The 16,955-nt window shown below is 50.5% G+C and overlaps 2 protein-coding genes across 3 annotated transcripts in view; one reads left to right on the top strand and one right to left on the bottom strand.

Moving 5' to 3' along the window:
- LOC144892693 (protein FAM200C-like) overlaps window positions 1-16,955 on the top strand; it is a 1,175,895-nt gene that overhangs the window by 245,779 nt on the left and 913,161 nt on the right. The gene's annotated exons all lie outside the window — the stretch shown is intronic.
- LOC137428956 (uncharacterized) overlaps window positions 1-16,955 on the bottom strand; it is a 107,521-nt gene that overhangs the window by 43,138 nt on the left and 47,428 nt on the right. Inside the window, exon 3 of one of the 2 annotated variants that reach the window (XM_078780829.1) lies at window positions 416-712. The exons of the other annotated variant lie outside the window; for it this stretch is intronic. Within the exon in view, the coding sequence (XP_078636955.1) occupies window positions 416-712 (297 nt within the window). The remainder of the gene's footprint in view (window positions 1-415; window positions 713-16,955) is intronic. 2 annotated transcript variants of the gene reach the window in all.

The raw sequence follows: 16,955 nt of genomic DNA, 5'->3' as shown, positions 1-16,955 counted from the left end.
AACACGAATACACCTCAGCATGCATCCCCATTGGTGGGGCAAACCTCCTTTGGGAGGGGGGCAAATTAATTAGCTACAACCTTCATCGTGTGACCCTTAGTCCTCCTGTCAAGTTTGGTTGAGATTGGATAAGTAACGACCGAATGTATCACGGTCAAAAACCATCAGACAGACAGACAGACGGACACCAAATTGCATATTTTAGTATGATAGATGGGAAGTTTACTTATAAATTTCATGCAATTATTGGGAAAGAAAAAATAATAATAATGACCCATTTTGGTCACCTTCTTCTCCTACTACATATTCTACCACTCAGTCGGCCTACTTTATACTGTAATTGTACTGCATTTTAAATGGATACCAAGAGCATAATTATAAAGGGAAATAATTGTTTATTAAACCTTGCACTCACTTTGTATGAATAGAATATGTTCCTTCATCTGTCGTGACATTTCTGGTTGTTGGACGATACACACGACTGCCGTCCCATTACTTTCCATGCTAAGATTTGCACGGTAGCAGCTTCGTGTGGTTGACAGGTCCTCGATTCTCTTAGTTGTCGTCTTGTTGAAGCATTCTCCATTAAGCGAGCTATTCCATGTGATGCTAGCGGGTGGTCGACTATTCTCCGCCGTACAACAAGCCACAGGGACGACCTTGTATCCAGCTTTCAAGTTAGGAAACACCTCGAGTTTCAACACTGCAAGAACTGAAGGATGGAGAGAAGAGAATGAGTGGAAGTATGTTTTATATTTGAAATTACACGTCAATATTCACGGATCTTCCCTTGGCAAATTTGAGAAACATCATTGGTCTTTCATGTGACGTGGTAGGCGATGTGATCACGTGGGCGATGACGTTAGAGCCCATTGAGTTGGATTTGCATCGGCGGGGAAGACAGTTTTTTTTTTTTGCGATCTTGCTTATCTTTGCAAATCCGATTCAATAGCTGTTTCCACGTTTACGTGGTAATTTCCTAAGAGGCGTGTTTTTGAGTATCAGGTAAATATCACCTTTGTAGTATATATATTGTTTCAGATAACAGAGTGGTGTCTGCATCGTTACAGCGATGGGGAAGAAGGACGGCGGCCATTTTATTTGACGCATTTCTCGTCATGTCGAATTACTTATTGATATTATAAATATTAAATACTGCACTTTGGAACTCGATGTGTATTGTCTGACTTAATGGGATTTGCTATTTTCATTAGGAATGACGATTTGTGCCTTCAAGCAAAGCAAAGACTTCGTTATATATTTCTTCATAAATCACAGAGGTAAAGTCGTGTTTGCATTGTTCGAGCTTCCTTATATAAATTGATATCATTATATAAATCACTGAGGTAAACTCGTCTTGGCATGGTTCGAGCTTTGTTTAATATATATATATATTTTTTTTTAATAAATCGCTGAGGAAAGGGTGGAAATCATTCCATTTATGACGACGAAACGTCTGACACCCAACATGGACATCGGTTTCTGAGGTTTGGGACATGGAACGTAGGGACAATGACAGGGAGATCAGGAGAAGTGGTGGAAGTATTGGTTAGAAGAAGAGTGGACATATGTTGTGTTGTGTGCAGGAGACAAGATGGAAGGGAAGTGGTGTGAGAATGGTGAAGGGTAGCCAGGGACAGAAATACAAGTTTCTGTGGCAAGGGTGCCCGGAGGGCATGAATGGTGTTGGTGTCCTGTTTTCTGAGGAGTTTGTAGACAGTGTGGTGAGTGTGACGAGAGTGAGTGAAACGTTGATGATGGTGAAAATGATGATTGGAAAGTTCTTGGTGAACGTCATCTCGGGAAATGCTCCGCAGGTTGGTCGGAGCGATGAAGAGAAGGACAAGTTCTGGTGTGCAATAGAGAAGCTGATGGAAAACGTGAAAGATGAGGAAGTTGTTGTGGTATGAGGAGACCTAAATGGACACGTGGGCAGGAGTATGGGTGGTTTTGAGGGAGTTGATGGGGGTTACGGATATGGTGTGAGAAATGGAGAAGGTGAAAGGATTTTGGAGTTTGCTGATGGAACTGATTTGTTGATTTGTAATACTCAGTTCCAGAAAGAGGATAATAAGCTTGTTACATACACGTCAGGTGGGTCGACGACAACCGTTGACTACCTGATGGTTGCTAAGGCGAGATAGGGGGCACCTCCGGGACACAAAGGTGATCCCGGGGGAGGAGGCTGTTTCACAGCACCACGTGCTTGTCTGCGACATAAGGGTAAAAGGTGCGAGGAGAGAACGGCGGGTGAAGTACCAACCGAGAATGAAGGTGTGGAGGTTGAAAGAGGTGACAGTGAGGGAGGCATTAAAAGAGAGGCTGAGTATGGTAGAGGATGATGTTGTTGAGCTGGAAAGTGGTTGGATGTCAATGAAAGATAGTCTGTTGGGAGCCGTTGGTGAGGTATGTGGATGGACAAAATGACCACCGAGGCACTCAGAAACATGGTGATGGGAGATGAAGTTGGAAAGAGGATTGATGAGAAGAGGAATGAGTTCAGGAGTGGCAGAAGGCGAAGGGTACGGGGGCAGAAAAGGCAGAACATGAAAGTTATAAGGCAGCCAAGAAGGCTGCAAAGAAAGAGGTAGCAAAGGCGCAGGAGGCATGTAGGAAAATGTTCGGAGAACGCTTGGATTCGGAAGAGGGTCAGAGAGCGGTATTCAGGATAGCAAAGCAGATAGCGAAAGAGAGGTGTGATGTGATGGGGGTGAGTTGCTTGAAGGATGAAGTGGGACAAATCGTTGTGGAACCAGATGGAATTAAAGGAAGATGGAAGAGATATATGGAAATGCTGTTGAATGCAGAGAATGAATGGGATGGCAACATTGAGAGTAACCCAGTTTTAGGACCAGCAGAGAAGATAACTGAGAAGGAACTTGAGGAAGCGATAAAAGCAATGAAGAGTAGAAAGGCAGAGGGCCGACGGGAGTTGTGGGAGATATGTTGAAGGCAGCAGGAAGTTGGTGTGTGAAAAGAATGACAGAAATCTGTAATCTGGTGGTGAAAGAAGGCCGCATTCCAGTGGCTTGGTAACTGAGTACCCTCGTCCCTCTATACAAGGGGAAAGGTGACCCTCTGGACTGTGGCTCGTTTTGAGTGATAAAGTTATTGGAGCATGAAATGAAGGTATTGGAAAGGGTGTTGGAGAGGAAGATAAGCAAGAAAGTGAAGATCGACAAATGCAGTTTGGATTTATGCCAGGAAGAGGAACGACAGACGTGCTTTTTATTGTAAGGCAGTTGCAGGAGAAGTACATGGAGAAGAGGAAGAAGTTGTTTCTTGGGTTTGTTGATCTGAAGAAAGCATTCGATGGGGTTCTACACGAAGTAGTGACATGGGTATTGAGGAAGTTAGGAGTGGAGGCATGGTTGATCAGAGTAGTGATGGCAATGTACGAAAGAGCGCGCACAGCTGTAAGGACGAAGGACGGGAACAGTGGTGAGTTTGAGGTGAAGGTGGGAGTGCATCAGGGGTCGGTACTAAGTCCACTACTATTTGTAGCTGTGATGGAGGTGCTGGCTCAGAACTTAAAGGAGGGTTTACCGTGGGACTTGTTGTATGCAGATGACTGGTGTTGATTGCAGAAAGTATGGATGGACTGAAGGAGAAGATGAACAAGTGGAAGGAATGTATGGAGACAAAAGGTCTGAAGGTGAATATCGGAAAGACGAAGGCGATGGCAAGTGGTAAAGCATGTGGTGAGGTGGAAAGAACCGGGAAGTGGCCGTGTGCTGTGTGCAGTGAACTCCATTCAATGTACAATGTGCGCTGAGTGGGTTCATCAAAATGTAGTGGTCTGAGAGGGTCATTAACGAGTGTGGCAGCTACATTCAAGTGTAAGGTGTGCACAGAGGGAGTTCCAGATGGAGGAAATGTTGAGTGGGATCTTGGAGATGGCGTGAAGCTGTAAGGTGTGAAAATATTTTGCTACCTCGGAGACATGCTGAATGGAGAAGGTGGATCAGACTCGGCAACGGTTGCTGGAGTGAGATGTGCATGGAAGAAGTTTTGGGAACTGAGTGGCGTGCTGATGAGGAGGGGAGTGTCGTTGAAGCTGAAGGGAAAGTTGTATGGTGCATGTGTGAGAAGTGTTATGATTTATGGGAGCGAGACATGGGTAATGAACGTCGAGCAGCAACGAAGGCTGGAAAGGGTGGAAATGCGAATGGTTCGATGGATGTGCGGAGTATCGTTGAGAGAGAGGAAGACAAATGATGAATTGCGAAAGATGATGGGAATATAGCCTGTGATTGATGCTGTGAAGAGGAACAGGTTGAGATGGTTTGGTCATGTGTTGAGGAAGGATGAAAGTGACTGATTGAGAAGAGTGATGGAAATGAATGTAGAAGGAAGTGGAGGACGGGGAAGACCGAGAAAGACTTGGCTAAAGGTGGTGGAAGAAGAAATGCGGGTGAGGGGGTTAACAAGGAGAGATGCAGAAAATAGGGCAAAATGGAGAAGATTGTCATGGGGCCTGCAAGGCTATACCCCCGCTCTAGCAGGGGAAATGGCCTTAAAATGCTTGTTGTTGTGTTGTGCTGAGGTCAGCTCGTGTCGGCGTGGTTCGAGCGATTGCGTCCCATCTGTCGGCATTTGTTGATGGCCGTTAAGCTGACCGTCCCTTCTGTCGGCAGAGGATGATCGACGTTAAGCTGGCCGTCCCATCTGCTGGCATTAGTTTCATCAGGATGAAATGTATTGAGCATCATCTCGGGATAAATTGATGGAGAAAAAATAATAATGTGAAAGCGGGGTTGTATGAAAGCGGGAAGGCGGAGGAAACCGGTCATCACTGCCAGCAGTTATAAAGTGGCAGTTCTAGTTGAATCTTGAAACGAATGAAAACCATTTTGTGATCTTCTATATGTGAGCTGCATGTTGTGCACATCAATAATCACTTCCAGATTAGGTTTGTTTTCTGGTTGTTTTTTTTTCAACATGGTAGCTGAACATGGTACGTTCAAACATGATGCATTTTTCCCATTACTGTCCAAGTTTGTATTTGCAAAGTAAAAGTGTAGACAGTTCTTGTTAAAATGTTCACTTCCTTGCTTTCGGTTTCCATTGAGTGAGCTCTCTCAGGAGATTTGTTCACTTTGTTTGACTCCATAAGCCATGCGTTTCACCACATGGACGTTGACAAATTCCTTGTTATCCAATATTGGAAGCACAGAAACATTGAGTTCCAGCCATGGACTGAATAAAATTTCAAGGAGAACAAAGCAATACAATTTCACATACTTGGAGGAACTGTTGACTTGGAAACAACAAATTTACTGGAGTTAGAGAAGCAGGCTTTGATTGGGTGGATGAGGGAAGTGCAGTGGATGCTATATATCGAGACTTTCAGAAGGTATTTGACAAGGTATCACATAGGAGGTTGTTTGTAGTTGTGATGGCTTAACGAGTGGCTGGTAGAGTAGCTAACTGTTTTGTAAACTGGCTTCTTGATAGGAAGCAAAGGGTAGCTGTGAGTGAGAGGACTGCTGGCTTGGGGGTTGTCGGTAGTGGGGTACCTCAAGGATCAGTACTAGAACTATTATTATTCATAATTTGGAAGGAGAAGTATTCAGGGATGTTTTTGTAAACATAGTTGAGGCTCGTAGGAGAGCTAGTACGAGTATACTGAACGGATCAGGAAGCAACAGGACAACGAAGAGTAGAGAGAAGGGGGGAAATAGCAGCAGAATTGAAGGCCAATGTAGAGGGAGACTTGGACAAACAACGAGTGTGGGGAGGAATGGGGGGCAGGAAAGGATGCTTGGGGTGGGCAAGATGCATACAGAAGGAAAATCCCAGGAGGGAAAACTGGAAATATGGAAGGAGGGGGGCTTGGTTTGGGGTGATGGAGGGGTGGGGGGGGGGGGGGGTTAATGAGGGGATGAAAGAGAATGGTTTTGGATTGGGGATGATCTGAAATAGTGGTGAACCAGCTGTCTTGTAGACCTGGAGTGAAGAGTAAGAATGAAGAGAATGTAGAAGTTGGTTCCACAGGTGGAAAAAAGAGAGCCTCGACCGTCAACGTGTGCTGGCACAACCTGTGGCCACAGGCAGTGAAAAACCTTTCTGACTTTCCCAATAACACGGAGGAGAGGCATGTAATTGTCAGGTTGGCACGGTATGTGGGAGGGAAAGGCTTTGATGACATGCAGCCTGAGGAGTTGGAGGATCTCATTGCTTCGCATGGCAATGACCTCACCGAGGAGGAGTTTGAGGATCTCATTGCTTCGCATGGCGACGACCTCACCGAGGAGGAGTTGAAGGCCATTACAACATTTTCCGAGGGGGAGGAGGCGGGCAGTGATGAGGAAGAGGTGCTGAGGTCCAACCTCACAGTCCATTTCCTGGGCGAGTTGCTGCAGCACATGCGGGCGATGTCGACTGGGTGCAACACGCTGACCCAATCATGGAGAGGTCCCTCAAGTTCAAGAGGAGCTTGGATGATGTGCTTCTCCCCTACAAAGAGCTGCATCAAATCCTGTGGCAATCTGCCATTCATCCACCCTGCTCCCTCCACCTCAAGACCATCAGCACCCTCTCCTGCCACCCTCTCAGAGTCCCCACCAGCATCCTCACCTGCTCACTCCCCTGCCTCTCCCTCAATGCACGATGTTGCAGCACAATTATTTGGGTTGTCCTCAGAGTTTGAGGAATTAATGGGATTTTAATTCATCACCGCCATCTTCATCATCATTTGAAAAGTTCCGTGTGTTTGTAAAATAAAAAATTTGAAACGGTACATGATGTTGTTGTGGTTTTTTTCGTTTCAGGGTATGGTATGGTTAAGCACTTTCGATAAACTAGCAGCGCATTCCTTCAATACATTGGAAACGGTACCTAAAATTCCTCTATGAATCAGGAACTGCCAGGAACCTATAACCTACCCCGTTTCCCCCATTGAAAAATGTCACGGCATACATTCGCGGGATTTTCATTGGCCTTCGCGGATTATCGTCGACATTCATGGGATTTGCCTCACCGTTTTCGGGACTTTCATCGACGTTCGCGGATTATCGTCAACATTCACGGGATTTGCCTCACCATTGGTGGATTTTGCCTCACCATTCTCGGTTTGTTTCTCGATATTCGCGGATTTTCACGATTCGGGAACCAATCCCTCCTTTTTCCATTGAAACAATGCCCCGCCATTTGCTGTTTCGCAATTCTTGGCATTTTCCAATTTTCCAGGAACGTATCCCCCCGCGAACAGTGGGGTCCGACTGTGTATATATACAGTCACGTGAAAAAGTAAGTACACCCCATGTAAAGTTTTGACTTTTTCAACATATTTCAACATACAGGTGTTTGATCTTCATTTCAACAATATTGATAGATAAAGGTGATATAATATAACAAATATCATGAAACATTTACATTTTGTAGTCCATTGTATAATTTAAATAAACATAAATGCAAATTTTGCATGTGGAAAAAGTAAGTACACCCTTGGCTTTAATAAGTGGTATTGCCCCCTTTGGCCGAAACAACCTCAAGTTGGCGTTTCTTATAACTGTCTACCAGTTTCTGAAATCGACTGGGAGAACTTTTTGCCCACTCCTCCATGCAGAATTCTTTCAGCTGTGCGATGTTTGAGGGGTTTCTTGCATGCACAGCTCATTTCAAATCCCTCCACAACATCTCGATGGGATTTAGATCCGGGCTTTGACTTCGCCATTCCAGAACCCTCCATTTCTTTCTTTTCAGCCATTCCTTGGCGGATTTACTGGTATGTTTCGGGTCATTGTCATGTTGCAAGGTCCACCTTCGGTTGAGCTTCAACTCTCCGACAGATGGCCTCACATTATCCTCAAGCACCCTGTGGTACAACGAAGAATTCATAGTGGATTCTATGATGGTGAGCTGCCCAGGCCCTGATGCAGCAAAGCTGCCCCAAACCATAATATTTCCACCACCATGCTTTGCAGTTGGTATCAGGTTCTTGTGGTCAAATGCTGTCTTTGGTTTTCGCCAAACATGTCTTCTGGTACTGTGGCCAAATAGCTCTACCTTTGACTCATCTGTCCAGAGCACATTGTTCCAGAAGTGCTGGTCTTTGCCGAGGTGTTCATTGGCAAACTTTAGTGTTGCCCTGATGTTCTTTCTGGACAGCAAAGGTTTCCTCCTGGCATACCTCCCATGTAGATCAAATTTATGCAGCCTCTTTCTAATGGTAGACTCGTGCACTTTGACATCAACAGTGGCAAGAGCTACCTGTAGGTCCCGTGATGACATTCTGTGGTTCTAGGTACTTCTTTCAGCATCTTGCGGTCTGCTCTCGGGCTGAACTTGCTGGGGCGGCCTGGCCTGAACAAGTTGGCAGTTGTTTGGAATCTTCTCCACTTGTAGATGAGCTTCCGGACAGTTGAATGATTTATTTCAAATTGTTTGGAGATCTTTTTAAATCCCTTCCCAGACTCGTAGGCATCTATAACCTTCTTTCTGAAGGCCTCGGAGAGCTGTTTTGATCTAGGCATGGTGACGCCGCACACTTCAACAACAAAGAGCAAACCAAACGAAATGTCTGAGGTTCAAATAAGACAGGTTCCTCCAAGATCCTCTCTGACGATGTTCTAATCATTTGCACCTGAGCTGGTGCACCTGATTCTAATTTTAGGTATTTGAAGTAGTGATAAATGTAGGGGTGTACTTACTTTTTCCACATGCGAAATTTGCATTTATGTTTATTTAAATTATACAATGGACAACAAAATGTAAATGTTTCATGATATTTGTTATATTATATCACCTTTATCTATCAATATTGTTGAAATATGTTGAAAAAGTCCAAACTTTACATGGGGTGTACTTACTTTTTCACGTGTCCTGTCCTTGCGAGAATTACCAGTTTTTAAACAACGCAACTGTTCCAGACCGTGACCCCATGACGGAGCTACAACCTTCATCGTCTACCTCGTTCAGTCGTCTACATTCCCATGGATCCAGATGACATGCGGACGATAGAAGTCATAATGCCTTTCAGCCTGTTCAAATTCCTTTTGGATGCCCCTTAGCCGATGCAATGCCACACGAACCTTTCAACGTTTTGTCGATGAACTGCTCTGAGGATTACACGTCTTTGTGTATATCGATGATATTCCAATCACCAGCATAACACCAGAAACAACATCAGGAACACCTATGTCTCCTCTTCACCTGTTTGCAGGACTTTGGCGTTGTCATCAATCCCACAAAGTGCATATTCAGCATTCCGGAGTTTAAATTCCTCAGCCACTGTTAATGGCTCAGGCATCCATCCGCTCGAGGAGAAGATGCAGATTATTTGGTATTTCCCATTATTGTCATCTCAACACAACCTGGAAGAGTTTTTGGGCCTCATCAACTTTTACCATCGATTGAATCCAAACACAGCGACAACACTGCAGCCGCTGAACAAGGTACACTCACCTGGTATTCATGGAATACTTATCCTGGGCAGTCAAATTGTTGTGAGCAAACTCTTCTGTTTTTGAACTTTTTTTTTTGTTTGATCCAATATGGCTGCAAGACCACGTGAGCGATGACATCATAAATTTATGTTCTCACATAATTGTTGCATAGATCACGCCCAATACATTTCAAACTGATCAGACTAAGCGTTGTCCCTGTCGAATTATGACGTCCTAATTATGGCACTAATGACGTCATCGTTAACAACACCTATTCCCCATATAGATTTCTTTACAATGAGCCACGTTTCAATTTTTTCCATGCAGCAGTTTTGGAGAAATAGAGGTGCAACATTTTTCGATTTTTCCAAGATGGCGCCTGTATCACGTGACCTATGACGTCATGATTAGCATTGAAATATTCTAAATGAGGAGGCACTCCTATGGTGAAAATTTCGTGCCCATCAGACCAACAGTTGCTGAGAAAAAAAATTCACAATGATCGGATACGTGTTGTACTTGTTGAATTATGACGTCATAACGAACGCACTGATGACATCATCATTAACATATCTTATTCCCCAAGGGCAGTACTTGACAATGAGCCATGTTTAAATTTTTTCCATGGAGTGGTTTCGGAGATATAGAGGTGCAACTTTTTTCGATTTTTTCCAAGATGTCGTCTGTACCACGTGAACTATGACGTTATAACTGTCATTAAAAAAATTCTACAGGAGGTGCTCCTATGGTGAAAATTTCGTGTCCATCGGTCTAACAGTTGCAGAGGCATTCTTGTTTTATTCATACTGATGAGATCAAGCGTTGTACTTGTAGAATTATGACATCATAATTAAGGCACCAATGACATCACCATCAACATATCTTATTCACCATGGTGAGTACTTGACAATGAGCCATGTTTCAATTTTTTCCATTGAGTGGTTTGGGAGATGTTTGGGATTTGGGAGAGGTGCAACCTTTTTCCAAGATGGCGTCCGTATCACGTGACCGGTGACGTCATAATTATGAATACACAAATTCCACAGGCGGAGGCGCTTCTATGGTAAAATTTTGTGTCAATCAGACCAACGGTTGCCGAGAAAATGATTTTTTTAAATGCAGACGGGTACGGCACACGTACGCACCTGAATGCTTAACCTTGCTTTTCGCTTCACGAGCACAGGGTAATGAGGGACCAGGGCATTTAGCCAAATGTTTTTTTTTACTATTTACTTCATTTTGAAGACAGAATATCCCTCAGCTTACATAATATTCATATTTGTATTCATCTGTTCTGCCCAAAGGCAGGTCCAGCACTGCCAAAGCTTTTTCTTCGCAAGGGTTATGCTGGGTTGTTTGCCGTTGCCTTCGCAGAATTTACCTGATTATACACCAGTAAAAAGTCCGTCAAAAATGACGGGTTGGAACAGTTTATTCGACGGTACAACCTCGAGAGCGTGCCAAAGTCTGAAGCCTCGGCCTAGTGTCAGGTGTGCTTGTATTGTAGCGGTTACCGCTGGATGCACACAATCGCCTTGCACCGGCCAGAACACGGCCAGACGCGCCTCTCCCGGGCATGCCCGGACTCACTGTTCCCGGGCACGCCCGAACCTCCCGGGCACGCCCGGTCTCGTTTTTCCCGGGCATGCCCGCTCTCGCCTTTCCAGGGCTCGCCCAGAGCGTCCGGGCATGCCCGCTATCGCCTTTTCAGGGCTCGCCCAGAGCGTCCGGGCATGCCCGCTATCGCCTTTCCAGGGCTCGCCCAGAGCGTCCGGGCATGCCCGCTATCGCCTTTCCAGGGCTCGCCCAGAGCGTCCGGGCATGCCCGCTCTCGCCTTTCCAGTGCTCGTCCAGAGCGCCCGGGCACGCCCAACTTCGACTTGCCAGGCCGCAGCCAAACACGCCCGGGCAGGTCCAGACTCGCCTTTCCAAGGCTCGCCCTTGACACCCGGGCATGCCCGGTATAGCTTTTGCCGGGCAAACGTCCCGACATAAATGTGTATATATATTGCTGCCCGATAAACGAGCTTGTCAGAATACCTGAGCTGTTTTGTTTCAATAAAGCAACTCGGACGAATTCCGTCTTTGGTCGCGTCAATTCTTTCGACTCGCGTTGGAGCGCAGTTCCTTCATTGGTGACCTACCGACATGGATACGGCAGTGACGCTTAAACTGCCTACCGTCTGGGAGGCTCACGCGGCTGTTTGGTTCGCTCAGGCGGACTCTCAGTTCGCCCCGCGAGGCATCACCGCGGACGACACCCGCTTCCACCATGTTGTGGCGGCGCTCGGTTCCGCCACCGCGGCCCACGCCTTGAGCCTCCTCGAGCACCCGCCAGCTGCTGACAAATACGACGCGCTGAAGACACTCCTCCTCGATGCTTTCGCCCTCTCACCGGCAGCATGCGCACGGCGCCTGCTCGCTCTGCCCGAGCTCGGCGACACGCGCCCGTCCGAGCGCATGGACTATATGCTCTAATTGCTCGGTGAGCACTCTCCGGATTTTCTGTTCCGCGAGCTGTTCCTTCGCCAGCTGCCTCACCCGGTACGCCTCGCCCTGGCTGGCACGTTGATCACGGATTCCCGCGCCCTCGCCAGGGAAGCCGATAAGATCTCCTCGGCGGGCCAGCACATCGGCGCGGTTACCTGGAGCCCGCCGCCGTCCGAGGCGACGCCCGAGCGCCCTGCGCGGTTGGAGGCCGAACTGCCGGTGCAACTGGCGGCCGCCACGCCGCACCGCCCGCTTCCGACACGACAGCCGGGGCCTCCACCTGACCGGGCGTGGTGTTATTACCACGCCAGGTTCGGACACAAGGCTCGGACGTGCCGGCCCCCGTGCACTTTCGGCAGGTCGGGAAACGGCCGGGCCGGCGTTCATTCCCAGCCATGAGCACCGGCCACTCGGGCAACTTGCTGTTTATTCGGAACAAAGCGTCGGGGCGGCGTTTCCTGTGTGACACCGGCGCCCAACTGAGCGTCATACCCGCCTCCGAGCAGGACAGGCGGGACGCCGTTTGCGGCCCCTCTTTGGTCACTGCTAATGGCTCGGCCATACGCACTTTCGGCCCATGCGTCGTCACCCTCTGCTTCGGCAGCCAGCGTTTTCAATGGACTTTTGTGAACGCCTGCGTCCCCATGGCTTTGCTGGGCGCCGACTTCCTCTGCGCGCACGGGCTGCTGGTCGACGTCAAACGTCGTCGCCTTGTCAACGCCGAGACCTTCAGCTCCCTGGCGTGCACGATGAGCAGCTCCGCACCGACCGAACTGGCGTGCGCCCTCCCGGCAGCGAACGAGTTCGCTCGCCTGCTCGCGGAATTCCCGGCCCTCACGCGGCCGACGTTTTCGGCCGTCGCGGTGCGGCACGGGATCGAGCACCACATACCCACTACGGGCCCGCCGGTCTACGCCAGGGCCCGCCGCCTCGACCCGGCCAAGCTCGCCGTGGCGAAGGCCGAGTTCGACGCGTTGGAGCACCTCGGCATCGTGCGGCGCTCCGATAGCGCGTGGGCCTCGCCACTGCACATCGTGCCAAAGCCGGGGGGTGGATGGCACCCGTGTGGCGACTACCGCCGTCTCAACGACGCTACCACCCCCGACAGGTACCCGATCCCGCATATTCAGGACTTTTCCGCCCGTTTGGCGGGACGGGTCATCTTTTCAAAAATTGACCTGATACGGGGCTACCACCAGGTACCTGTCCGGGCGGCCGACATCCCGAAGACGGCCCTCATCACGCCGTTCGGCCTGTTCGAATTTTTGCAGATGCCGTTTGGCCTCAAGAACGCGGCCCAGGCGTTCCAGCGCTTGATGGACGGCGTGCTGCGCGACCTGCCGTTTCTTTTCGTCTATCTGGACGATATCCTCGTCGCCAGCACGTCCTGCGCCGAGCACCTCCTCCACCTCCGAACACTGTTCGGTCGCCTCAGCGAGCACAGCTTAATTGTCAACCCGGTCAAATGCCACTTCGGCGCGACGACCATTCACCTTTTGGGCCACCGCATCACCAAGACCGGGGCCGTGCCGCTGCCGACCAAGGTCAAGGCCATCACCACGTTCCCGCGTCCCCGTTCCATCAAGGCCCTCCAAGAGTTCCTCGGCATGGTGAATTTTTATCACCGATTCGTGCCCCGCGCTGCTCAGCTCATGCGGCCCCTTTACGAGGCTCTCCGGGGCAAGCCGGTCAAGCATGACATTGTTTGGTCCGCGGCCATGGACGCGGCCTTCGCCAGCGCCAAACGGGCCCTCACCGACGCAACGCTGCTGGCTCACCCGGTGCTCAACGCACCCATCGCCCTCACTACGGACGCCTCCAACTACGCGGTGGGCGCCGTCCATGAGCAATGGGTGGACGGGGTTTGGCAGCCACTCGCTTTTTTCAGCCGGCAACTCCGGCCGAACAAGTTAAACTACAGCACGTTCGACCGCGAGCTGCTCGGGCTATTCCTGGCCGATCGCCATTTCCGACACCTCCTGGAGGGCCGCCTGTTCACGGCTTTCGTCGACCACAAGCCGTTGGTCTACACAATGGCTAAGGTCACGGAGCCGTGGTCGGCCCGCCAGCAGCGCCACCTCTCCGCCGTGTCGGAGTTCACCACGGACATCCGGCACGTCGCCGGCAAAGACAACGCCGTGGCCGACTGTCTTTCTCGGGCCAGCGCGAACGCGGTCCACCTCGGCATGGACTTCGCGCTCATGGCGGCCGACCAGACCACCGACGCCTCGGTGCAGGCACTCCGTGCGGCGGACACGGGCCTCCGCCTGGCCGACATTCCCTTCGCGGGCACCGTCCTGCTCTGCGACGTCTCCCAGGGCCAGCCTCGCCCCATCATGCCCGTTTCCTGGCAGCGCCGCATCTTCGCCTCCATCCACGGCCTTTCTCACCCGGGCCGGAAAGCTTCTCAGAAGCTGGTGTCAGCGCGTTTCGTCTGGCACGGCCTTCGACGAAACATCCGCGACTGGGCCAACGCCCGCACGGCCTGCCAGCGGGTCAAGGTCCACCGCCACACCCAGGCCCCGCTGGCACCTTTCGCCGTGCCTGAACGGCATTTCGACCACGTCCACGTGGACCTGGTGGGTCCCCTGCCCCCCTTGCGGGGGTTCACCCACCTGCTCACCATGGTGGACAGGACCACCAGGTGGCCGGAGGCCGTGCCCCTCGCCTCCACCACCACCGCCGACGTGGCGCAGGCGTTCATCGCCACCTGGGTCGCGCGCTTCGGCACACCAGCGGACATCTCGTCCGACCGCGGCCCACAGTTCACGTCTGAGCTTTGGGGCACGGTCGCCCGTTCGTTGGGGGTCACGCTGCACCGCACCACGGCCTACCACCCCCAAGCCAACGGGTTGTGCGAGCGGTTTCACCGCTCCATGAAGGCCGCACTCATGGCCGGCCTTTAGGACGACGGTTGGGCCGACCGGCTGCCGTGGGTCCTTTTGGGCCTTCGCACGGCCCCCAAGGAAGACCTCCAGGCGTCCGCCGCCAAGCTCGTCTACGGCCAGCCGCTCCGCGTCCCGGGCGAATTCGTGCCCGACGCTACCAGTCCCTGGTCCGCCGCTCGCCAGCGCTCGGACCTCCAGGAGGCCGCCCGACGATTTGCCCCCGTGCCGACGTCCCGCCACGGTGGCCCCCAGTCCTACGTCCCCCCGGCGCTTCGCACAGCGGAGTACGTCTTTGTGCATCATGACGCGCACCGGGGGCCACTCCGGCCGCCGTACGACGGGCCCTTCCGGGTCCTGCGACGGGGCGACAAGTCTTTCATTGTCGACTTCGGCGGCCGGCCGGACCGGATTTCTGTGGACCGCCTCAAACCGGCGCACATGGACGTCGACCGACCACCACGGTTGGCCCTTCCTCCGCGGCGAGGCCGCCCCCCGTCCACAGTTCCCCCCGCTCGACCACCCACCACCACGTCGGACCCCTCCCCACGACCCTCCAGGGGTCGCTTCGGCCGGGTCATCCGGACCCCCCTTAAATTGACCCTGCCGGTGCAGGTCGATTCTGGAGGGGCGTGTGTAGCGGTTACTGCTGGATGCACACAATCGCCTTGCACCGGCCAGAACACGGCCAGACGCGCCTCTCCCGGGCATGCCCGGACTCACTGTTCCCGGGCACGCCCGAACCTCCCGGGCACGCCCGGTCTCGTCTTTCCTGGGCATGCCCGCTCTCGCCTTTCCAGGGCTCGCCCAGAGCGTCCGGGCATGCCCGCTATCGCCTTTCCAGGGCTCACCCAGAGCGTCCGGGCATGCCCGCTATCGCCTTTCCAGGGCTCGCCCAGAGCGTCCGGGCATGCCCGCTCTCGCCTTTCCAGTGCTCGTCCAGAGCGCCCGGGCACGCCCAGCCTCGACTTGCCAGGCCGCAGCCAAACACGCCCGGGCAGGTCCAGACTCGCCTTTCCAAGGCTCGCCCTTGACACCCGGGCATGCCCGGTATAGCTTTTGCCGGGCAAACTTCCCGACATAAATGTGTATATATATTGCTGCCTGATAAATGGGCTTGTCAGAATACCTGAGCTGTTTTGTTTCAATAAAGCAACTCGGACGAATTCCGTCTTTGGTCGCGTCAATTCTTTCGACTCGCGTTGGAGCGCAGTTCCTTCAGTATCTTCTTTATTTATTAGACATGCTACGGATGTAAATGAACACTTGTTTTACTACGAATTTAACCTACCTGCGCCTTGTATTTATTGTTATTAAAAAAACGCTTCTGTACACCGCCCTTGAGGCTCAGTTTGCAAGCCACCGTCTACATTTCCAATAGAAAAGACATAATTACTCTTTCATGGAAAATGTTTTTCAAGTTTGTTTTATACTCAAAACTAGACTGCAGTGAACACACATTCGTGTTTAAAGATCAGCCTTTAAAACCTACCCTTATGAATTGGGAAAGACAAATACACAAACTGACATTGTGTTATATATATATATATTATATATATATATATATATATATATATATATATATGTACAGACTTGGCATTTAATATGGAATTTTTTTTTTCTTGACTTGGGTTTACTTTCTTAACTCAGTATGTCAATCTGGTGAGTTTCTTTCACACTTTGGTGATTTATTTGTTAAAAGAAACATGTCACTGATTGTCTGTCGCAGCAAGAAGTCAACAACTGGATTATATCACAGGTGGCGTGGCAAAATGTACGGACAGGTGCATTTGACGATTGGCTTCACAGTCGGGTATACAAGGGTTGTTGCGTTCTGTATTTATGGAAAAGAACTGCTGCACGTCTCCAAAAGTTATTGCCGCTTCCTCTGGAGATGGTCCGTCAACTCGACAATGCTGTTTGTCATGGAGTGGTGGCTTTACGAAATTACGGCATGAAAGAGCGTGCTATTGCTAGGCAGTATGGCATCACTCAAGGTCAGGTGTCAAATATCCTGGAACGAACTGCTCAGAGGGGTGTCCCTACTCCAATACCGAGGCCAGGACGTCCCCGCAGAACCACAAGGAGGGATGATCGCCAGCTGCACCGGTTAGTCCGCAATGGCCGTACCAAGTCAGCTAATCGGCTTAGGGCTGAGTGGCAGCAACTGACAAATGTGCCTGTATCGAGA

The sequence above is a fragment of the Myxine glutinosa genome, chromosome 6 (assembly GCF_964187855.1).
Source record: "Myxine glutinosa chromosome 6, kmMyxGlut1.1, whole genome shotgun sequence".
Taxonomy (NCBI): Eukaryota; Metazoa; Chordata; class Myxini; order Myxiniformes; family Myxinidae; genus Myxine; species Myxine glutinosa.
The sequence above is the reverse complement of the archived record's forward strand: the minus strand, read 5'-3'. Positions and strand labels throughout refer to the sequence as shown.